This window comes from Leptinotarsa decemlineata, unplaced genomic scaffold (assembly GCF_025532065.1).
Source record: "Leptinotarsa decemlineata unplaced genomic scaffold, Ldec_3_MD MMD2_tig00000010_RagTag_RagTag, whole genome shotgun sequence".
Taxonomy (NCBI): Eukaryota; Metazoa; Arthropoda; class Insecta; order Coleoptera; family Chrysomelidae; genus Leptinotarsa; species Leptinotarsa decemlineata.
This window is the reverse complement of record NW_027412538.1, coordinates 3,262,721-3,288,704: the sequence shown is the minus strand read 5'-3', so window position 1 is coordinate 3,288,704 and position 25,984 is coordinate 3,262,721. Positions and strand designations below refer to the sequence as shown.

The window sequence follows — 25,984 nt, the reverse complement described above, 5'->3', positions numbered from 1 at the left end:
CATTAAAAAGTTAGGTTGTTCGATTTCATAAGACTGTGACAGTCTGACTGTCCACTTATTTCGGATGGTCATATTGACACATGTGTGTGTATTCTTCAATTTTCCCAACTATCTCTTCTTTAACGCAATGAAATACCACTCTGAAGTGATTGACACTGGCCTTAAATAGTTATCGGTTAACATTCAGGAGTAGTCTCCTGAATGTACCAAGTTTAATCAGTTGAAATGTGTGTGAATTCAGGATTTTCAAAATTCTGCAAAGCAGAAGCAAATCTAAGAATGTATACATCATCTTCATTACTATATTACTATTTACTACTTATTTATTTAATTTAATTCAATTATATCAGACCTGAAAGTGAATTACTCCACTTTAAGGAAATATTTCATTAATGTTTTCCTTTGACGATTAAATCATCATTACTGTCATTTGTCATATTTCCATTCTTTTTGTAGTCTGGTCATGATTTACTAACTACAATGGGATAGCGTAAACTGCGAAGTCTTTGACACCTGACTAAACACCCTAATAACCCGCATTGATCACATGACCTCCATTCTGAAAACTCCTGACTTTTCCCGCGTCCACCTGTGAACAACGTGACAAAATGAAATTCAGAAGATGCTTTATTGAAATAAACCCTTCTTTTTTTCGGTGATTACTAAGATTTCAATCGAAATCAACGAAAACATCGGAAAAACCATCCCATCTTCCGTGGAGTTCTGCTTTTGGAATCGACAGATCGATATCAGAATTGCTGTGGCGCCAGTTTGCAGACAACCGCCGCAGTTTTCGCATGTTCTCCTACAATTATAACCTACAAACACGCGGTCTGAATGAATACTAGTTTTTTTCGCCGCCAAAATGCTCTATTTCGGCACATTATTCCATTTACTGTTCTATTCGGTCTGTTCTGTCGATGACTCGAGTTGGCATTGTCGGTGTTTTATGGAATGTGAAACGATGTAGTTTACCGAAAGGATTTTCTCTCTTCCTTCAAATGATTCCGTCTGAGTACTGTGATTCCACCACTTCCAGTAAGGCTCTTTTGATCACTTCTCTATAACTATCTTCAATATAACTAATTGTGATATTGAAAGGCACAGTTGAATGTATGACTCATTTTCAGATCAGTAATCTAGAAATCTTTCATTACTAACGTATATTCCAAATATTTCATAAACGAAAACCGTGAAAATATTGTATACCTAGTAATTGTTCAACGTTAAACATTTAAATATTTCGAAGAATCGGCATAGTACGAAAAATGTCCACAATAAAAAGCTACTATTTTGTCAGCACTCTTCACTGGTGTTAGTATTGCATTTATCTCGCCTACCTTTGCATATTAATTAGATTCTTATCATATCGCTAAAAGAACAAACCAAAATTCTCTAAAATTTTTTCTCGGTTAGTGATATGATTCTGCAAATTGATTTTTCAACACTCTTTTCTGAGAAGCATACAGTTCTGTACTATATTTGCAAAGAAGAATACGATATTTGCTTCATAAAAAAATCAATTTTTTTTCAAAATGAATAACATTCAACGAATTTCAATTAGGTAATTATAAATAATTCGTATTATGAAAATAATTGTTTTGTTCCGTTATGTTTGCATTCAAATAACGATTTTGCTGTTTCTTGAATTGCTTTTTCATAAAGGAAAAAACATACAAAAAATACTGAAAGCAACAGCAAATTGAGAACAATAAATTTGTTTCTTTCACCTCGTGATGATTAAATTTTATAAGAAAGGAAATAGTTCTTGTATCTGGAGAAACTAACAAGAATCCTGATAATAGTTTAATATTTTTTTACTACTTGACACTCGTCCCAACAATCATGTTTCCTGTTTCTCCATCATTATAAAACAAAGTGTAAAGCTTTAGAAAAGAGGGAGAAGGTAATCAACTCAATACATTTTTTTACAAAGATGTGTAAATATTGAAAGAAAAAGTTCATTGATATCATTATACCAAATTCATATTATTTACAGAAACTACGTAACATATGAATAAACTTCCAGATATCTAATCACTTCCAACCACCACCAACAGTTGGATCTCTTCACTTCAGAGTTGTAGAGGTCCTACTTCCTCAATCTCTATGTGAGCGATTTGGTTGGCTTATGTTGAGTCCATCTTCCTTGATTTATCTTGTTATGATATTCAGTACCTCCTGCACAGTCCATTTTCTTTTCCAAATCTACCACCTTCTTTCTCTGCACGCAATTCTTCCTAATCGCCTCCAAGTCCGAATTTTTCCGGGTATTAGATTTGACTCGAAGAAGTTTACCTGGGTAAACTACGGGTAAGCTCTTCTATAGTCTTTCTTTCTGTTTTTATGTCCTCCTCGGCATTTGATTTCTGATTATTTATTGAGACCTGAGATCCTTTCGAGAGTACCTATCTTGTAGAGTCTGACCTCTTTCATTTTCACTCTAGTCAAAAAATGAATTTTGTATCAGAATGATCGAAGAAGCGCTTTCACAATGAATCGCATGGCAAGTAATAATATTCAAATAGAATCAACATTTATACCTATGTTTCATTCAATTTCCAGGAAGGAGTATGGGGAAATGGGATCGTCCACATAAATAGCATTTCCTAAATACTAAAAGGCTAAGTTCTTATTCGATGTTTAAAAAAAAAACTGTTTTTCCGTTAATCAGCTGTCGCCCCCATACGAACGACAACTCTTAGAAGTTGAGAAACTTGTGCGAGCTAAGGGCTAACGAGGTCTTACCTTTTAACGTGTGATTCCTAACACGGATGTGGGTCTCCTTTTAAGTTATTTCGCACCACAGGTAATGGATATCGCTTTGTAAAACATTCCAACGAATAGTGATTTTTTCAAATATCTAGTAGTAACACTTGTTAAACACCAATCCATCAACGGTTTAGATTTATTGCCCAACATATATATCTGAGTGCCCAAAATATACAAATTCCAGCTCTATAAAAAATAAAATTATTAATTGAAAAAAAAAAACAAAAACTTGTCATTCCCTCGAACAATAATTGAGAATTCGAAAACCATAAAATGCGAAGTCGCCGTATCATAAAACCTTGAACCTCAACCTTATGGCGTGAGCCTCAATCGAAAATAATGAAATTGAAAGATGTCACGGTATATGACATATTGGTAAATTAAAAAATAAGGTGAGGTGGAACCATCAATCTATGTGTGACAAACTGAGGGTCACAGCACTAGGTGGTGCTGTTTGTGTTTCACTACAATTTGCTTGAAATGATTAAATGAACTGAATGACTGGCTGTCTGCAGGTTGGTGAAAATGGTGAAAAAATTGAAAGGAAACAAGAGAGAAAGAAAACACAGCCTGGTTGTGGCGTTGGACCTGTCCAACGCTTTCAATACCGCGTTGGCGCCGGTGATCGAGAGGTATATGACGCGTATGGGAATGCCGGAAAATGTGGGGAAAACGTGTATGAGCTTCATAGTGGAGACAACAGTCACCTTCGGGACGGTCTCTGAAACGGTAAACAGAGTTTGTCCACGGGGTTCTATTCTGGGACCGATCCTATGGTTGATTCTCATGGAACCATGGTTTGCACGAAAGAAAAATATGAAAGTAAGACGAGGCATAGGTACGTACGGAGTACAAGTGCAGGCCTACGCAGATGACCAGCTGATAATCATCGAAGGTGGCTCCGCCAGGGAGATCGAGGATAGGTGGGATTTGATCTGGAGCGAATGCAGAGCATGTGGGGTAGAGTTTGGGGGAGTAGAGTCCACGGCAGTAGAGTCAAGAGACAGCTGATTGCGGCACAGAATCCCTTTCTGATCGCTTCATGTGGGGCATACAGGACGGCGCCGATAGCTGCACTAAGCCTGATCTCAGGTATAGCTCTACTTCATATTGAAGTCAGGGCTAGATACCATGAATGGAAAATGGATGGTCAAAGGACGATTGGTGACAGATTGGTGACAAAAACCGATCGTTATGCTTCTCGCGAGTGGTACATAACTTCAACATACTACTCTTCATTGACCTTACGACCATGTGGTAAGAACTAGGCCATGGTAATAAAAAAACAGTGAGAATTTGGCGTGCCTTTTTTGATCGTGGCTCTCCTGGCATCTCCATTGTGACGATTGGACTTTGGCTTCGATGTCATATCCATATATAAATGAATCATCACCAGTTCTGATCCTTCATAGCGAATCTGGATCACAGTTGACGTCATTCAACAATTCCTGAGCGATGTTCATGCGGCGGTTTTTTTGGTCGAGTTTCAGTAATTTTGGAACGAACTTCGCCACCATACGCTTCATGATCAAAATTTCTGAAAAAATTGCGTGGCATGGGCCAACTGGTATGCTAACATCCTCAGCAACTCCTCCAATAGAGATTCGACAAGTCTCCAAACAATTTTGTTCACTTTCTTCACATTTTCATCGGTTGTTGATGTGTTGAGGCGTCCAGGGCGAGCGTCGTCATTCACATCTTCCTGATCTTCTATGAAAGTATGCCACTGTCAACATTCCAAGTGTTTTTGAGCATTCAATTCCATTTTTATACACAAAATTTAATCCAAATTTTTTGATCTATTTTTTTTTCAATAGCAGAAATACGCTGAACGCACAAAACACTTCTGACTTTAATGCCTCTCACCAATAAATTAAACAAGCTTCACAGCTGAAACTGTGAATATGTTCGAAACGAGTGTACCAACAACAAAATGAATTTCGAAACATTCATCTTTCCCTACGACCTACACCGTATAGTTCTGGTAAATACCTGCCGGAAAACAACTACTTTTCCTACTAATATCACGCCGGATATTGAATTATAACATATATCTGATATCAATATGCAACTGCGTGCAGTGAAATCGTGAGTAAAGTCCGTGTATTGCTTAAGCATAATTTTTACCTGATTCTGTGACTATTTTTTGTTCATTCACAATGAAATATTGTTTACGCATTCGAGTGTTATCGAAAGCTTTCATTTAATTCTGTGAATGCTGTTGTTGAATGAACATATTGTATTGTATAGCAAATTCAAGGAAGACTAGAACCAAAATTAAAAGCAATAATCTGTATAATTTAGTTCAAATAGTTAATGACTGTACATTCTTTGTAACAGTGGAATTTAAATTCAAACATATGAAATATATGAAGAAAAAAAAGCTATTAGCGACCACTGTTGGTGAATAATACTTCCTAGGGCGCCATATATGGTAATTTATGAAATTGTTGCGTGCTAATCCAACTAGTTGAATGAAAATCAATACTAATAAAATTCTGATGAAGATTTTATCGGTCTAATGACTCTAATGTATTGAAGTTATGATACCAGAAAAATATGAACAAGAGAAACTAAACTTGCATTATTATAGGAGGAACCGTTACCACTGAATTTCTACAGTCAATATGGAAAGGTTGAATGCAGAATTTGTTCAATATACAGGGTGTAACATAAGTACGTTAAAATATTCAAGTGACGTATTCCTGAGACAATTTCAAGAAAAAAAGTCTTTATGAACTTGTGTCCGAAAATGCTTTGTTTCGGGTATACGGGGTGTCGAAATTGAATTTTTTTGTTAACTTTTTGAAAATAAGTCTTGCAAAAAATACACGAAATTCGGTACCTGGGGTTTTTCTGACGTGGGAAATTCTAATTTCGTATTAATTTTCATGTAACATCTAGAGGACAGTAAACTTTTGGTACTTTTCATGAAAAAACCTAATTTCCACACCTTTCCCAAATAAAAAAGGTACACTTCCTCAACAACGCTGGAGGTGATAATTTTCGAAATATTTACAATTTTCTATATCAATGCATATTACTTAGCTCCTAGGGCTACGTGAAGTTGCTGAGAATATTACAAAAACTAAGTATGTGGTGGATCTCGTCAAAATAAACAACTTTCTTCTATAAAATGTTTAACGAAAAATGATTCATTCTCTAAATACAGATCGTTGAAATTTTTCAAAAACATGGTAGGTTTTTGTCATAAGTTTTTTACAATTTTATTTATTTTCATCAAACTTTATACGCAGTATACCCGTACAGACTTCTAAACCGAGCATTATCGAACTGCTTATTCAATCTAAATTAAAAAAATTTGTCAGGTTTGATTGATTATTCAATTAGAAAGTGCTACATTTCGGAGTTTGTAAAAAAAACAAGTCGGAGAAGTACTATGTTATTATTAGGAAAATAAACATATAAAAATTGAACGAAACAACTATTACAACAACTGTTCAAAGTGACGACCCCCAACAGTAATACAAGCTTCTGCTCTCCTCATCAAAGAATTCCGCACCCGTTGAAAAATGCCCAGAGTGTTTCTTATCGTTTCCCAGCAAGCTATGATGCGATCCCTCAACATTTTCTCGTTCTCAATGGGGCTAGCATAAACTAGTGATTTCAGGTGTCCCCAAAAGAAAAAATCGACGGGATTGAGGTCCGGCGACCTCGGGGGCCAATGCTCAGTGCCTCCTCTTCCTATCCATCGTTGGGTATAAGCTACGTCTGAAAAATTTCTTGCTATCACACTGAAATGAGCAGGAGATCCATCGTGCATAAACCAAGAATGATTTTGCAGACCAATGGGAACATCTTCCATAAGTTGGGGAAGCTCGTGTTCCAAAAATGTAGGTGAGCATCTCCATTCAAACGTAAGGGGAGAAAATAGGGCCCAATTAAATAATCCCCAATTATGCCTACCCATACATTAAAAGATAATCTGTTTTCGAAATGAGTTTGCGTTATCGCATGTGGGTTATCTCCCGCCCAGATGTGGTTGTTATGGAAATTCATGATACCATTTCTTGAAAAATTAGCCTCATCTGTGAAGAGGATTTTCGATAAAATTTGCGGATGTTGTTTGACTTTTCTTTGAAGCCATTGAGCAAGTTCGATACGTGATTGGAAATCACGTAGCGTAAGTGCCTGGACACGCTGAATATGATAAGGATATAATTGCTGTTCCTTTTAAATTCTGTAAACTGTCATGTGACTCACATTTAAAGTTTGACTAGTTTTTCTTGTACTTGTCTCTGGATGTTCACTAATTTCTTCGAGAACCGCCTCCTTCAATTCTACAGTTCTTGTAGTCCGTGGCCGTCCTACTGCAGAATTTGTTTTAAAGCTTCCAGATTCGGAAAGTCGCCGAAAAAGATTCGCAAATGTCGCTGCACAAGGAGTCACGCGTTGGGGATACCTTTCCTGATGCGTCTGGCCTCGAATTTCCGTCAGCCAAGCCGTATGCATAAACTATATCAGCCATTTGGGCATTCGTAAAGTCGGGCATAGTACCAAAAAATCACTTTATAAACTCCGAATTGTGAATTTGTCAATAAATAGTCAAAAATGTAACAGCGAACTTCTATTTTTATAAACAAACTTTCATAGCCTACTTGATTCAATTAAGTTAATTTGCAAGCGGAGAGTGATAAAAATTATTGAAATAAAATTTGGCTATAAAGTAATATGCATCGATATAGAAAATTGTAAATATCTCGAAAACGATCACCTCCAGCGTTGTTGAGGAGGTGTACCTTTTTTTACTTGGAAAAGGTGTGGGAAGTAGGTTTTTTCATGAAAAGTACCAAAAGTTCACTGTCAAAAAAGTTAGGGCAATCTGAAATAAATAATGACAGCGTACGCAGTGTCCTCTAGATGTTACATGAAAATTAATACGAAATTATGATTTCTCACGTCAAAAAAACCCCGGGTACCGAATTTTGTGCAAATAACTTATTTTTTGCAAGAGTTATTTTTAAAAAGCGAACAAAAAATTCAATTTCAACACCCCGTATCCCCGAAACGAAGCAATCTCGGACACAAGTTCATATAGACTTTTTTTCTTAAAATTTCCTCAGAAATACGTCACTTGAATATTTTTAACGTTCTTATGTTACACCCTGTATACTGATATCAGACGATATCAATAATAACACTGAAAGTATTAAACTTATATGTAATATATATTTTATACTTTTGAGGTATACAAAAACAATGGCATTGCTTCATATTGTATCTATGAAATATATTATGTACTTTCTCCCCACTTTACATAAGTATACAAGTAATAATTTTTATTACAGAACTACATAAAATTTATACATAGTGATTAAACTTACAACAAATAATAGTTGTACTTTCTTGTCTATTTTAACACCACGTACTTCACCAAGAGAAAGGTGTTCAGCTTATTTAATGAATTTCTCTACCAAAAAATATCAACAACTGGCAGATTATCGAATTGACCTTTTGAAAATCCATCGTCGGTCATGTTTGTTCGAATTTACACACTTAATAGTAAATAATACTGTGTGAAATTAACTAAATACAGTAAAAACCACATATTTCGACAAAAATATCACAATAAACAACAGAAACTTCGAACCAGCAAACTCAAACAGATCAACATAAAATGGAATAGCGACTGACGGAATACAGTATGACGTCACATCCAATGGCTGGGCGTTGTTGGTCACGTGACGAAATTTTCTATAGAAGGAATAGCATTTGAATAATAGTTTTTTTGGTAATGAAGGCTTTATTACGATGATTTCTTCTGATTCTCAATATAATTTTCGTGATAAAGTTTTTATGCAAGTTCCCTATTATACGCTGGGAATTTTTTATCATAATTTTCATCTCGATTATGGTGAGAACCTTGATAATTTTTGAAATTAAAGTTGGGTTCTTAATTTTTTATGATTATTCTCTGAATGCTTTGAAATAAATACTCGGTGGAAAATATCCCTATTGGTTTTTCTTAATCACATGAGCTACATGAATATATACATATTTTTAACCAGCCTACTAAAAGTATACGTATGTCTTATCATACCAGAAATATATAACTGTTCATGTTCGATTTTGATACCTTATCTGCTATAGTGCTATACTAATAATTGTATGAAACGAAACACAAGCGCCAAAGACAATTTTAATCGCACTTATACTGTTATCGTTACCCCGTTTCCTACTGTCGATGTCAGGTTTACCGGTTGTGGTTATTTGTGCTTAGTGATTGTGTCTTGGAATAGTTATTTCGAAGGAAAATAGAGCTACCCATTGAAATTTTCTTGTCCTTCCTTGCTTTTACTCCACCTCTTCATTTTTCTTTGACTTTCCATCGATTCCTGACGTAAGATTTTACCGAACCACTGATGGTAAACATGGATTTTACTCAAATTACAGATTTCAAATAATATTTGAAACTATAAAATTATTAAATAGTAAATCTGTAACCTCTGGCCTAGAATAACCCAAAAAAGGACTTTTTCCAATCACTAGAAATTCAATACTCGCGTTTAACCAGCCATGTTGACATCTTCGGGAGATGGAGAAAACAGCTAACACGGTTGGTGAATCTTGCGACGAGAAAGGTGATTGGGAAAGTGTTTGTTTTGAATATAAAATCAATAATTAATATAATAATATATTTCGTATACCAGCTTTAATTCAGGAGTAAAACTCAGCAACGTGTCATCTGGGTTATGAAAATCAAAATATATACTTTTTAGTGTCTTTCAAATTCCATATCTCATTAATGTGAGCTGATTATTAAAAAATATTACAAAAATTCATAGTTAGTTAATAGTAGGTACTTCTACAAATATTTGGAAGGCCTCAACAACTTGAGAGCGATCATCAATATGGCTTGTGGAAACAAAGATCAACAGGCGACCTTCCCCATATTTGGACTTACGTTATCGAGAAACATGGACAGTCAAGGACTGTTGCGCTTGATGTTTCTAAGGCCTTTGACCGTGTGTGGCATAGGGGGTTTCCGGGCCAAACTTCGATGATATTGCTTGTCGGATCATTTTTGTGTACGACTCTTCAGCTTCCTGAAATGAAGTTTCCTGCAAGTGACAGTCAATGGATATCTCTCGAATACTTTCACAGTCAACGCTGGTGTTCCGCAAGGATTCATATTATCTTCAACCCCTTTTTTATTGTATATCAACGATTTATTGAAAAAAAAACAAGAATCCAATATATTGCTTTGCTAACGACAGCACACTTGTCCCGTCATTCCATTTGAATTCCAAAACATCGGCTTCGGAGACACATCTTCACCGGCAGCAGGAGGTCGCATATCTCAATAAGGATCTAGAAGTGATTTTGAATTGGGGTGGAAGTCACCAGGTTCACTGCAATGCCACAAAACCCAGACAAGAAGATAAATGTCTCCGAACCGGATATAATGATGTCAGGTCAGACAATTGATTCCGCTTTCTGCTTCGATAAGTTTGTTGGGGCTTATAATGGACAGCAATATGATCTCGGCACAATCATGTCACTGGAATTGCAAAGGCTGCTTCTCAAAAGCTTGGAACACTGTTCCGAACCAGAAAACTATACACACCTCGGAAACTTTTGATGCTTCATGAAGCTCAGATCACATCTTCTTTGGAGTATTGTTCTCATGTATGGAGCTCTGCCCCCAAACATAATCTGAAGTTGCTGGATTACATCCAGAAAAGAGCCTGACTGGAGACGCGAACTATTTAAGGACTCTTTCATCTGGAGAACTGCCTTTATGTGGGATAAACTTTCTGAGAACGTTTTTCCAAATTAATTTAATCTCCAGCGATTCAAATCCAATGTGAATCGCTACTTTCGAACACGCACCGCTCTGAGAGCGCCTTATGAATTTTCTTGTAGTGCTTGTGTTTTGTCCATGAAAAAAATCATATCATACATTTGCCTAATTTGGCACACCAAATGCAGTGATGTTTCCATTGGGATACTATATACCCATTATTTTATATTTTTCTATAAGCCCCGTGTCATAACGTCAGTTTTTTCCTGACGGAATAGCTACATTTTTGTGTAACGTAATTCAAGTCAGTTGAACGTACAATTACTAGATAATAAATAGCTTCATAGCCAGACATTAATCATTAAGCCAGTTATAATCAATTGACCATATATTGAAAGCCAACAAAAAAAAATAAAAAGAAATTATTCAGTTACTGTTCTATTTGGTAATATTTTGGAAATTTTTATAGATTCAACAATGTTGAACTGATGCCTACGATCAACTCTTACATAACAATCCAATCGTCTGTAACAACTATCCTTGTTTCAGACTGCATACTTTGCATGCGCATTGATATGACTTCACCTAGAAATATCTAGTCTCGAAGAACTAAATCAAACTTTTTAGTCTGGCAAAATTGTGTAATAATATTCGTCTTTTCTAAATAGCGTCAAAGCTGACATATTTATGACACCAAAACTATAGAAACATTCATGCACATAGTATTGAAAAATCAAATTGACTGAGTGAAAAAAACTCTAGAATTCTCCTCTTCAGTACTCTCAACTCTTCTATCAACAATTATTCGTCTCCTGGTTCTAGTATTCTACTGGCAACACACGAAACCTGGAGACTGGTCTTAGGAAAATAAATTTTTGGCGATCATAATCTAAATAAATTTTCTCTCCTTTCTTGGTTAAAGATAAACCACATTTCTTGACCCACCAGTTCCGAGGTGTGTTAGTTTTATTTAAGGACAAAACATAAGCACTACAGGAAAATCCTTAAGGCGCTCTCAGAGCGGTGTATGTGCGAAAGTAGCCTTTCACATTGGATTTGAATCTCTGGAGATTAAATCCATCCGGAATAACGTTCTCAGGAAGTTTTTCCCCATACACGCAGTTCTCCTAATGAAAGAGTTCTTAAACAATTAAGTTCGAGGTGTACTGAGGAGCCACAATCCGTCGCAAATCTCCAACCTTTCTTCACTGTTCCAGGCTATCAAGGTTGCACGTAATGTTCGCGCCTCCAATCATGCAGATGGATCTTTTCTGGATGGAATCCAGCAACTTCTTGGTATGCTTGGGGCAGAGCTCCATACAATACTCCAAAGAAGGTCTGACCTGGGCTTTATAAAGCATCAAAAATTGCTGAGGTGTGTACAGTTTTCTGGTTCAGAATGGTGTTCCAAGCTTTTGAGAAGCAGCATTTGCATTCCAGCGACGTGATTGTGCCAAGGCATATTAGTGTCCATTTTAACCCCCAACAAACAGAAAGCCAAATTGTCTGACCTGACATTATTATATCCGGTTCGGAGACATTTATCTTCTTGGAGAAAACCGATGCGTGGGTTTTTATGGCATTGAATTGAACCTGGTTACTTTCACTTCAATTCGAAATCACTTCTAGATCCTCATTAAGATAAGCAACCCTCCTGCTGCCGGTGAAAATGTGCTTCCATAGCCGATGACCTGGAATCCAAATGGAATGACAAGTGTGTTGTCGTCAGCCAAGCAATATATTGGATTCTTGGTTTTTTCCAAAAAGTCGTTGATATATAATAAAAAGAGGGTTGGAGAGAATATGGATTCCTGGGGAACACCAGCGTTGATGGTGAAAGTTTTCGAGAGGTAATAATAATAATAATAATGATGTTTATTTGTAGTTCCTTATCATATATATATAAAAATGGATGTTTTTTGGTTGGTTGGTAAGTGATAAACTTCTATATCGCTCTTCCGATCGTGATGAAACTTGACATGTATAAGTAATTTTTCATAGAGAAGGTTTTTAGGCTATCATTTTTTCTGTAACTCGCCACTAGATGGCGCTGTAGAACAATTTTTTGAAGTTCGTTGATTCTGATTCTGTCAAAACTTTGGAACAGCAGCGATACAGCAACATAGACTATTATTATATATATTTATATATGCATTTTTTTCGTTAACCAGCTATCGCACCCCTAGTAAGGTCTAAACTTCTAACGTTTGATTCCTAACATTGTCTGATATAATAGGATTTGCAATCTCTGAAAGAATAAATAAAATTAAAAATTAAAATGAATAGCTGAAAATAACAGTAATATTGACAAATGAATACAATAAAATATAAGTAAACAATAAATTAAAAGTTGAACAATGAAATAAAAATTAAAATGATTTCAAACCAACATACTACACGATGGAGTACTTCTTCATGACTGGTTTGAACATGCTCTGCTATTCCTGATTTGCTGGTTCTGATGTTATGATACTATCCTTTCCGACAATCCTTTAATGTAGGGAAGTACAAGTACTGGTTGTGGCGGCTTCTCTTCCTTGTGAGACTCTTGCTGTGTTCTAGCCAAAGTCTGTTCCACCATCACTTCGGAGTAACCATTCCGTCAAAGGCCATTTCTGATGATGCCTAGTTACAAATAAATATTCAATCTATAAAAATGAAAACAAACTACAAATGAGGCTAGAAACAACATATACCGGAAAGTTTCTGTTGATCTTAGTTCTAGCCTTGAAGAAAAACAAACTAAACTACAGAAAAAACAAAGAAAAAAGGAGAGAGAAATAAGAGGAAGGAGAGGAAAGAGGGAACGAAAACATGTTCAATGTTATTACTGAAAATTTTTCGGAAGTATAAAATCTATGAAATCAATGACTTTCTGATTGAGTAGCGATGATATATTTTTTGTGACAGCACTTAAATAAAGAAACTTCACTAACTTTATTTCGATCGTCGATATCCATCGATGGCCACTTGCAGGGAACGTTCTTTCAGGAAGCTGAAAAGCCATACAGAAAAATGATTCGATAAGCCATATTATCGAAGTTTGGCAAGCAAACCCTCAAGCCACACGTGGTCAAAGACCTTAGAAATATCAAGCGTAACAGCTTTTGACTCTTCATGTTTCTAGATTGCGCTATCCCAAATATGGGTGACATACAATAGAAGGTCGCCAATTGATCGTTGGTTTGCGAAAACCATATTGATGATCGCTCAAGATGTTGAAGTCTTCTAAATATTTTAGGATGTGGTGGTTTAGGACTTTATGATTTTTGATATAACTGATAGCAAAGCGACTGGGCTATAGTTATTTAGAAGATTTTCCTTGCGCAACAAAAAGGAAAACCCCTTTTTTAAAAGACAGGTTGAAAAATCTGCAAAATACTCGTGCGAGTTCAATTGTGCACTTTCTGAGTACGATGACGGGCATTTCATCAGGGCCAGACTAGACTAGACGCTGTCGAAAAGTAATTTCCGGCATTGTGGATTGTAGTGTGGAAATAGTGGGTGATGCCATTTCCAGAAAATCGACTGTGGAGAGAAACGCAAATTGTTCAGCTAGCAGATTTGCTTTTTTTATAGGTGTTGTTGCAATTGAACCATCCGCTAATGCTAATGGTGGAATTATGGATTTTGTAAAGTTCTGATTAACAGCTCTAGCCACCCACCAGAAGGATCTGGTTCCCGTTCGGATTGACAAGCAGTTCATCCCTAATTATCTGATTGTGAACTTATTTGCTTTCATTTATCTTAAGTTCACTGTCCTAGATTCACTAGTAAAAACAACATCATCTATTTCGATAGAATTTTATCCTTTGTGCCATTCGCTTTTCTTGATTAGAGATTAAACTTATTCGAAAATATGAGCCGCTGTAGAATGAAACCCTCGTATAAACGAAGCAGTATCTTACAGTCGAATAATGTCTACGAAAATTTCGATAGAAGATAACTAATAAATTCCTTACATTTCTTCGATTCTTATATTTTGGAGGATGTTTCTTAGGTTTTGTCAAAATTTTGAGAATTTTTTGATCTCTACATCACTAATTAAGTACTTTATATTGCAAAATTATTATTTTATTACTATTTCATGAACATATGTATATCCATTTGAATGATTCTAATAACAAAATTCAAATAACGTATTTTCTTGCAGTTTGTTGTTCCTGTGTAATGGTTTCAATTGAAACATACTTCTCTGGAAAATACTTTACCACTTTCAAAAAATTAACCAGGAACTATTTCTGTAAATTGTGAAATTCTCCGAACGAAAACAATTTATAGTTGATGTAAAATATTTCATCTTTTCTAAACATCTACTTACAGCTTGATTTCATTCTCAAATGAAATATGGACAATCATGTGTTAGCTTCCTAAATGGAATACCATTGCATTATTATAACTGGAAAACGATCGTATTCTATAATCAAGGAAATGGATAACGATGTAGATAAAAGTGATCGTGCTGAAGAGGACACTACAATTGATGGCGGTGAAGTTAAAAATACCGACGGAGGTAAAGGTGTCTTAAAAAAATTCTTCATGGTACCCATTGAGGAAGTAGCTGAAGAACTGGATAACGAATATGCAAATCATACAATTAACGAAATTGATGCTGAAAGAGAACATAACACGGAAAAAAAAACTAAAGGTGAGAAACCTACTGACCATGTTATTAACTAAGCTTAATGATTATTATCTCATGTAGGGTGTTATTTGAAAAACTTTCAAACTTCAATTCCTTTCTTTCAGTAAATATGAAAGATCTGATAGAAGATTTTTAATACCTCGCGGTTCAACGCCCTACGAGGGGTGGATGTTAATAATAATAATATTCTTTATTGCCATAAAATCAACTGAAGACATAGCCCGTCAGGGGTTATTGAACAATGCATTAAAATGTATGTACAGTGACAAAGATTACAATACAATTCATTGACTAAATAAAGTAAATACAAGTACGCATAAATACATCTACTAAAAATTATTGTAGTTTGAAAATGTATGAGACAACAACATCAAGACCCATTACCAACTGTTGAAACTGTAATAATTTTTTTCTTTACTCTATTGTTAGGAGTCTGAATTTTCTCAGGTACTGAGTATTTTTTATTTCAGTTGGGAGCGACTGATATGCCTTAATGGCTTTATAGTGGGGTCCCTTCTCGTAAAATGATGTGTGTTTTGGTATACTTAGGTCGGTTCTTCCTCTAGTATTTATTGCCATTCGATAGGAATACTGATCACAGTTTCTTGTAAAGATGTGGTAGTGTTTTTTTGCAAAAGTTACTAATTGAAGAAAGTACAAGGAAGGAAGGTTAATATAGCAAGTTCTTTGAAGTATGGTCTACATGTTGACCCATAAGGGAATTTTAACATTTAACATTTTAACAGTTCTGAATATTTTGTTCGCCATAGTAGATGTGCCCCAAAATATAATGACATATTGAATAATAGATTGAAAATGTGCATAGTAATAATATACCTTCATGCTGTTCAACGAGACTTGGTCCCTTGTTGCTCGAATCACTGCTGCTACAGAACAGAGCCTGGAGTTCAGTTTATTCACGTGTGTGTCCCATGTGATACTGCTGTCAACTGTGACCCCCAAAAATTTGAAATCGTTTATTTCTGGAATAGATTTATGGTCCAATTTGACATAGATCGATTCCTGTTCATTTTGAACAGGAAGTTACTTCTGGAATCGTAAATGGCGGAGCTCAATTTGTGAATCATTGTAGAAGACTTTCATTTTTCTTTGCAATAGTGCTTTAATTTATAATATAGAGTCTTTCAGTAAGCGCTTTTCTATCTTCAGATTCAAATAAAACGAAGTGTGTGTGAGATATCATCGAAATTTTTTGTTCGTTTGAAAGACCTGTGCCATTATGTCTAGAGTATAGGTAAGGTCCAAAGTGAGTAGGTCTATTCGACCCTCCACCGCAACCCGCAAGGGTTTATTGTGGCTCACACCTATTCTCACTCGGCCAAACAAACCCAGCTTCTCAACGAAGCCGATTAGTTTGTATGGTGAGTAGTCTTTCAGGTCAGATGGTAAGAGTACGGCTCTACCGAACTCTAAAGACCTGATTCGGTCCCCAGCCAGACAGGCACAAATTATATGCTCTGTTAATGAGGTGATCAGATAGTCAAGTTTCAAGATTCCCTCCTTGATACCCACGACAACCTTCCCATATGAGGGTTTTTGCACCTGACGATGCCTTAGATTCAGCCGTGCAGGACTTTTTCGCCTCTTGTTTTGGTGAAACCTCACTTGAGCGCAGATGTTTGCTAACCTGCTCATGGGGGGTTAGTTCCTTCATCTGAGACAGATTCTGCGTACGCCGCAGCTCTCGCTCCTGAACTAAATTTACAAGGAGGTTAGTTGGAGTCGTAAACTCGACATCCATCTAGGCCAAAAGAAATTTGTAATCATCGACCTATGGTGCTCGTCGTTGACTGTGATGACCTGGCCAACGTTGTTCTCAAAGACCGACGATACCGCCAGCTCAAAATCCACACCAGACAGTGTCTTTTTTGGTTTCGGGATGTGTTTGGTACGTTGCCCGAACAGAACACCCATTTTGATAAAACAATTTTATTATTTGCACGTGTTGTTGAATGTAATATCCGTCCATGGTCATTCGGCAGAACATAAATAAATTGGGAAAGAAAGTTTTTGGCTTTCTACTACTCCATCTTGATACAAAAAAAGATGAGGGAATCTTCCAAAGAAAGGAAGGAAATAATCAATTTGAAAAGTAACTCTATACATGGAGGTGTAGATCATGCAAAGAAGTAACTTTCAGACACAAACTGAAAGAAAGTCCTCCTGAAACAGCTACTTACATATAAATATTGAATTACACGAAAGAAAAAAATCTTTCGAAACAAATACTTCTATATGAACACTGAATTATACAGAAGATACTTTTCTCTACTCAGTTTGTATTTCAAACATTCGTTGTGGAATAAAATCAGATATCATTCACATGAGTTCTACTTTAAATGAATGGTAACAAATGGCACTTACATGCAATACTGTCATCCTCACTGGTATACATCGATGTTTCGCTGTAAGACACTTGCCCTAAGGCTCTTCTATAATGTTATCCAATTTGGTACTGAAGAGCCTTCTATAATGTTATCCAATTTGGTACTGAAGAGCATTAGGGCAAGTGTCTTACGGCGAAACATCGATGTATACCAGTGAGGATGACAGTGTTCTATGTAAGTGCAATTTGTTACCATTCATTTACAGTAGAACTCATGTGAATGACAGCTGATTTTATTCCACAACGAATGTTTGAAATACAAACTGAGTAGAGGAAAGTGTCTTCTGTATAATTCAGTGTTCATATAGAAGTATTTGTTTCGAAATATTTTTTTTCTTTCGTGTAATTCAATGTTTATATGAAAGTAGCTGTTTCAGGAGGACTTTCTTTCAGTTTGTGTCTGAAAGTTACTTCTTTGCATGATCTACACATCCATGTATAGAGTTACTCTTTTTCAAATTGATTACTTCTTCCTTTCTTTGGAAGATTCCCTCATCTTTTTTTGTATTAAGATAGAGTAGTAGAAAGCCAAAAACTTTCTTTCCCAAAAATTAATCACTCCTAAAAATATAACCCCTTCAATTCAAATAAATAAATCATAACTAATTTGACAGATGTAGCTTCAAGAAGAAGGCCGTTATCAATTGTCAAAGTTCCAAAGTCCCTGTTGGAAGACCCTATATTTACAACGACATTTTTCACAAAATCACGTTCAGTTACCTGTTCTGCAGTACTGGTAACTGACGGTTTTTAGGTAATTAACCGTAATTATTATCGAGACCAGGTAGATTACGACGACGCTGTATCACATCGCCGATTTGCACCTAAATTTTGATTCAGGTTCGACCCACCCTCTAATTCAAAGTTGACTATGTACCGGAGGTTGCTTTTACCGGAGGCCATCTATTTCCTGGAGTGTGAAATGTTTCAACGGAAATGATCCGAGAAATTCAATTTTTCTTCTTTACATTTTTTTCTGAAAATTGCCAGTAGTGAAAGTATTGATTTTCGACCAATAAACCTATGTTGCAAGGACAAAACTTTTAAAATAACCAAATACAATGTCGTATATTAATCTTGAAATATTTTTTGTTGAGGAAATCAGAGTTTTATATCCCCCTTTTTCAGGAATTTTCACCTCTTACAATCGGTAAAAACGAAAATTGTATTGGAGAACTTCATGTAAATGTAGAAAAAGCAAACATTTTGGTTCACCATGAAAACTTAGGGGAGACCAGGTATAGTTGTCTCACGATTTGGTTGTTACAGCGGCCATATTGGAAAATTGAACGAACAAAAGAGTTTATCGAACAAAATCGAAGGATCGCGAGAGGAATATCTCCATTCTAACGTCACTTCAGTTCATTCTTATACTCTGTGAGGGAGATAGGTACATTTGTTTTTTCGGACGGCATAATTAAATTTTTGTACATTTGAGTCGAGTCTCATAAGTATACTAGAATTTTCATTATCAGTATCGGTTTTTATGAATGAATATCGATTCAGAGTTATTTCAGGGGGTTGTATTTTGGAATGTGTTTTGGGGCTGGTTGAGACATGTGACAACCAACACCATATATGTATTTTTGTTGACTTTTTGAACTTCTGCTACATACAATTTTGTTTGTTTTAGAAAAAATCATAAAAATGTCATGGCATCGCATGAGAAAGTCCGATCGGCTAGTATTACACGCAGTCAGTGATACTGTGTGCTGCAAAAGAATTGATTTTGGGATTAATTATGATTGCACTCTGACACGGTTTTGTAAAAAATTCACTGTCGAAGAGATAAGCAATACGGTGTTATCAATACCAGCAACAAAAATTGGTTATCAAAGATATAGGCATATCTTCACCGGCACATAGAAGAAATAATTAAAAAGATACATACTTATGACTTCAAGTATTTATTTTGGTTCGTCTCCCAAGGATATTCGAAAAAAAACGTTACATTTACCAGGTTACATTTGCCATACCAGGTTACAAGGTTACATTCACCACAATTATGATTTCGAATTTTCACCGAATTTTAGAGTGACTAAATATAATTTCGCTAGAATGGGTATTTTTAGTTTAAAAGCATTATTAGTTGGTATTTTAGTTGCCAGAAGGAAGTTATTTATTTGGAGCCAATATGTTTTTTTCGTACAAATGAGACACTTATTTTTCTTTTTCGATATGATTAATTACATATATTATTCCACTTTCAATGAAAATATTTATTTACAAAAAATGTGACTTCCAAACCCAGTCTCCCCTACTGTGTAAATTTGCATTACTTTTGACAAAGAAAAATGTCCTTTTTGTCTTGTCTTATTGATTGATTTTACATGATAAAAGCGAGCTGGGATACCTATCTCAATGTTTCGGAGGCTCAAATGCGCCTCCATCTTCAGAATGGAAAGCAATCTCAAGTAATTTGTAGTTTTTTCTTCATTCGCTTCATTACCAAACTCATTCGATAGATGAAAGATTTCCACATTATTATGTATCGAAATGGAGAAGTAGAAAGCCGAAACCTTTCTTTCCCAAAAATTACCCTCACCTATAAATATACCCCTTTCAATTTATGTCAGAGGAGTTTTGAAATGTGAAATATGTCAATTTTGTTGATTGACTTCAACCTCTTTTTTTCCAAATCGTTGAGGGGGGAATTTCTCAGAAAAGTCGATAAAAAATACAATGCTGTGTATGAATATAAAGTGATCTGACATTAGCCATTTGGAAAGCTACTCATTTTATCCGTAAATGGGCCTCGATTTCAAGTTAGCAATTTTGCATGCATACTACATCATTCATTGTCGAAATATCAGCTTTATTAAAATGAACCAGACGCTAGTTTCTACAATTTTCCTTCGGCTGATATTTGTATGTTCATCAAAGAATGAAGAAATTTGGGTAAACTTTCATGAATCACATCAAAGTAAAATATTTCACTTGGAACAAACTTTCTGCCACAATAATCTTGCTCTCAGAGGATTTACTTTGCGGTTTCTGTCGGAAGCGATATTAACACAGAACCTGTAAAAAACAAATTTGTTTCTGCTTTTAACCGAATATGAAAAAGTTTCTCGAGCAGAAATAATCTATTTTCATTTGAATATACCACAAATGAAATCCCTCTTGAATAAACACTCTTTGTTTGAATTTTGTTTTGCCTTCCTCGGAAACCTAATTAAATTTTGAAGGAGGATTAATGAATAATCACATGATAATTCATTAAAATGAAACCGGAAACACGCATTTTTGGATACAGTATACAGGGCTATTCAAATTTGAGTCTCTACATGGTGATCTCGTAAACGGTAAAAGATGAAAAATGGGTTACATTTACGCAAAGTTCTCTGGACCTTCATAAAACTTTTATGAAGGGTGTCTGACCTGGGATAGCTTCACCCGTGAAATTTTGAGGTTCAATGTTCAATCCATTTTGAGAATTAGAGTTATGGAAATTATATTAAAATGGAAGACTAACGTGAGCTAATATGTAGATCAAGGAGAGGGTTTTATCGAGCAATCAAGACACAAAACTATACATACGTGTTTTGGAAAGTTTTGCCGTCATCAGTGTGGTGTAGCCGAGTATAAGAATGGGCAACACAGAATGATGTGATTTTTCTCCACATATCCACAATTTCTATTTTTTTTCTGAAGAAACAACATTATTCATATACAATACATTTTTTACTACACTTAGAAATTTTGTTCTTCATGGCGTACTTAGTTTATTGAAATACTAACCTTATGCTGAATTATATTGAATTGGTTAGTTTAGTTTGAACCACATGAAGATTTGACACTGAGGATTTGCGATTCAAATTCCTAGATTTAACCGGGTTATGTTTTAGCCAAGAGCGATATAACTGAGCTAAAAGTTCTTTTTTCTTGGTGCACTCTCTTAGGAAAATATTCTCCTCGAGAGTTTATGAAAAAATGAAACCTAATTATACTACTACGCATTCTATCTGATTTGTGTGATGTTTTTTGGTCGTACTTTAAGAAAAATAAACTTCAGATACTATTCTGTTTCGAGAAACCGTAGAAGTATTCAAACTTTGTAACACTCGAGCTCAATTTTTCAGACAATAATTTAAATTTTATTTCAAATGATAAATAATAGTTTGAAAATTGATGAAATGATAATTGAGAAATCTTTCGTTTCCTAATAACAGCATGAATCATTGAAAATAACGAAAAAATCAATTTAGTTCTCACTTGATGAAATTTTATATTGCATGAGAAGTAATTTATATCTTCTGAAATCCAATGATTCAATTCAATTCAATTCGAATATACTTATTTGTCTGAAGAATAAATTTTTATTGACAAAACCTTGTGCGAAATATAAATAACATATACATTAAATCACAAAAGTTAAATCACTAAAAGTAAGTGATAACATGAACTGAAAAGAGACATGTAAATAATGATAACCTAATACAAACGTTCAGGATATGAGAGCATGGTCTATAAAATTAAATAAATCAATATAAACTAAATTGAATGAAATCAATAAAATACCGTAGATATTACAGTTAGCCTTCTCAATTAAATTATCATGATGTCTAACTCATGTCTAACTAATGTCTAACTCAAAGCGAAAACTAACGTTAAAGTCCAATTTCATGAAGGTCAGTTGAAAAAACTCATATATTGTCGACTTCCACAGAGACACTGTATATTTTGTAAGAACACACTGGCGATAAAAAGACTCCGGTTAACTATGACCTTCAGTATCTTTTGAGTTAATCTATATCAGTTACTCGTGTTCATTATACCGACTTGATTTTATAATTTGTCGTTTCATTTGTGTCATCACAAAACGTTAGTTGAGGAATATTTTTTAAAGACAAAACACAAGCACTACAGGATATTCCTTAAGGCGCTCTCACATTGGATTTGAATCGCTGGAGAAAGAGTTATTGAACAGTGAAGTTCGAGGTGTACTGAATTGAACCTCAAAACGATGAGCTGCAACAATCCGTCGCGTATTTCTGATATGTACCGCTCTTGGTGAAATCAAATGTGCCAAGTCACTTGAACACTTCCCGTGAAACTATCTATAGAAGAGAGACAAACCTCCAACTTTTCTTCGATGTTCCAGGCTATGAAGGTTTCACGTGATGTTCGCGTCTCCAATCATGCGGATATCTTTTTTCTTGATGGAATCCAGCAACTTCAGGATATGCTTGGGGGCAGAGATCCATACAATACTCCAAAGAAGGTCTGATCTGTGCTTTATAAAGCATCAAAAGTTTCGGAGGTGTGTATAGCTTTCTGGTTCGGAACAGTGTTCCAGCCTTTGCAATTCCAGCGACATGATTGTGCCAAGACATATTGGTGTCCATTTTAACCCCCAACAAACTTATCGAAGCAGAAAGCGGAATCAATTGTCTGACCTGACATTATTATATCGGGTTCGGAGACATTTATTCTCTTGCCTGGGTTTTGTGGCATTGAAGGGAACCTGGTTACTTCCACTCCAATTCGAAATCAGTTCTAGATCCTTATTGAGATATGCAACCTCTTGCTGCCGGTGAAGATGTGCCTCCGTACCCGATGTCCTGGAATCCAAATGGAATGAAGAGACAAGTGTGCTGTCACCAGCAAAGCAATATATTGAATTCTTGTTTTTTTCCAATGAGTCATTGATATATGATGAAATAAAAAGAGAGTTGGAACACCAACGTTGATGGTGAAAGTATTCGAGAGATATCCATCGAAGGCCACTTGCAGGGAACGTTCTTTCAAGAAGCTGAAGAGCCATACACAAAAATGATCCGACAAGCCGTAGCATCGAAGTTGGTCCAGCAAACTCCCATGACACAACGTCAAACGCCTTAGAAACATCAAGAGCTACAGATCTACATTCTCCATGATTTTTGATCGCGTTATTCCACATATGAGGGACATACGATAGAAGGTCGCCTGTTGTTTCCTAAGGCCATATTGATGATCGCTCAAGACGTTGAAGCCTTTCAAATATTTGAGGATATGGTGGTTTACGACTTTCTCCATGAGTTTCGATATCACTGATAGCAAAGTGACTTGTCTATAGTTATTTGGAAGATTTTCATTGCCCTTTTTCGAAATAGGCTGAATGCGAGCAATCTTCTAACAAGAAGGAAAAATTCCTCTCTTGCAAAACAGGTTGAGAAGTCTACAAAATACTGGTGCGAGTTCATTTGCGTACTTTTTAGGTACGATGACGGGCACTTCATCAGGACCAGACGCCTTGTTGATTTCCGGTATTGTGGATTCTAGTGTGGAAATAGTGTGTTGCCTTTCCCAGAAAATCGACTGTGGAGTGGGGCGCAAATTGTTCAGCTAGTAGATTTGCTTTTTCTATGGCTGTTGTTGCGATTGAACCATCCGCTTGTGTTAGTGGCAGAACTGTGAAGTTCTGATTAACAGCTTTAGCTACCGACCAGAAGGATCTAGACCCGTTGGAATTTGCAAGCAGTTTATCCCTAATACTCTGAATGTGAAGTTATTTGCTTTGATTCATACTACATTTGCAACTGTTGCCAGCAATAACAAACCTTATTCGGCTTTTGGTACGGAGATTTTCGCGCCACTGTCAATAGGCGAGATTTTTGGAGGCGATAGCTTTCTCACAATTTTTGTTGAACCAAGGTTTGCCGTTAGAAGGTCGTTTCATTGAAAAAGGAATATATGCATCTATGGATGATAGAATAACTTCCGTAACATATTCATATTTTCTGTCATTTCTTTCTTCTACAGAACGTTCTTTGGAAACCAACGAGCTCGACAATATGTCCACCGTTCCTGCAATGGGGGGTAGACGACACCTCAGCAAATCTACTTCGGAACTAAGTAGTCCCAGGGAGATGCCAGAAAATCGGCCTCAGTCAGCAGCACCTCCTGAAGCATCTCACTTATCGGTTTACCAAAAAGCTCACAGTTTCCTTTCACAGTTGAAGGTAAGTAGGTCGTTACAACAAAAAACTTGCTTTTCATCACTTCTGGTTGAACTTAGTGTCATTTTATGTCGATTGTCTAAAATTCCATGAAAACGAAAATTGCATTTTTCTCTAGTGCATATATTTATGATATTTGAAAAATTTTGGAATTGTTATATTTTCCAAAAAAAAAAAGGAATAAAGCAATCAATTGAAGATGAATGAACTGTGAATGAATAATTACGTATATTCACAAAACTTAATGAAATATTTCGTACTGAACGTATCTGCGAAAATAAGTTGAGATAATTGTAATCTGAAAGCATCCTGATTCCCGATTTGATTGATTTCCTTTACGAGTCGACAAAAAACGTCATATAAGCAGTACACATTTTCACGAATCACAATCAGCCTTGCAAATACGTGAATTATCTCACTCAATCTTTAATGAATACCACGTGCACTGATCGCGACTAATTCTCGAAAATAACAGACAAAAGGTTATGCAAATAAGGCCCGCCTAATTTGGAATCAATACCTAAAATGAGACATTGAATGAAAGCAACTGAAAATGTTGACAGATATCTGATATTATTATAAGAGATGGCCCTGGAAGTTGAAAAAACTGATGAAAATACAAGGCCCTGTTTAAAGTTCAAAAGTTTGGAGTGACACAAAATATACTCTCCCCTATAAAACAATTTATTTAGCATATTTTAATGAAGTTGTAAGGGCAATGTGCAACATTTACAATGTGCAACATTTTTTGAAAACATATCAATCAAACTAAAAAGACTCAACACTTAAAATTAGTTCGGGGTTTGTTTTTGTTTACAAAAAGATGTATTGGTGATATTTGTAATTTGAGTTTCTAGTCTACTCGTTCTCATCCACTAGTGAATAAATTCTATCATCGCCTCCGTGGCGCAATCGGCTAGCGCGTTCGGCTGTTAACCGAAAGGTTGGTGGTTCGAGCCCACCCGGGGGCGTTTTTTTTATGTTTCTGTCTAAATAGCTAACCAAAGCAGTACTTCACTCAAATTTATGTTAGTACAAGCAATTGCAGCTGGTTCACGAACAAAGTTTTCATCTAACCAGTGAATTGTAACTCCTAGGAAGCTTCATTTTTTATTCGACCAAATATCTTCTGTGCTGCATGAGTAATTAATACTCCTGATTTTATTTTTAATTACTTGCAAATTTTCTTCATGTGACTCCACGATTCGTTTCATTATTGTCTTCCTTGTTGGTATTTTCAAGTTTAATCCTTGAAAGATATTCTTGAAACTTTGATGTTCTATTAAAGATATTGCACTCATTGTGTTCACAACAAAATTTTTTATTCTGTTTTCGAATACAGATTGGCTTAGAATTGGTTTGCCACCCTCTTTGGTCATTCCCAAAATGGAAGGTTGAATCAACTTAACTTTTTTGGATTTTTGACTTTTGCAATCTTGAGTTTCCTTTGTAAG

The 25,984-nt window shown here is 35.6% G+C and overlaps 1 protein-coding gene and 1 non-coding gene across 4 annotated transcripts in view; both read left to right on the top strand.

The window, feature by feature from the left end:
* Positions 1-771: 771 nt before the first annotated feature.
* Positions 772-25,984, top strand: part of Mctp (Multiple C2 domain and transmembrane region protein) — a 62,055-nt gene continuing 36,842 nt past the window's right edge. The window contains exons 1-2 of one of the 3 annotated variants that reach the window (XM_023156397.2): positions 772-1,038; positions 24,334-24,533. In XM_023156397.2, the coding sequence (XP_023012165.2) occupies positions 921-1,038; positions 24,334-24,533 (318 nt within the window). In that variant the 5' untranslated portion in view covers positions 772-920. Of the gene's footprint in view, positions 1,039-14,685; positions 15,186-24,333; positions 24,534-25,984 lie in introns of those variants that run through there. The other 2 variants (XM_023156396.2, XM_074171273.1) reach the window with 2 other exon arrangements.
* On the top strand, positions 25,428-25,501 carry TRNAN-GUU (transfer RNA asparagine (anticodon GUU)). Its single transcript has one exon. It is a non-coding gene; the product is annotated as a tRNA-Asn (tRNA).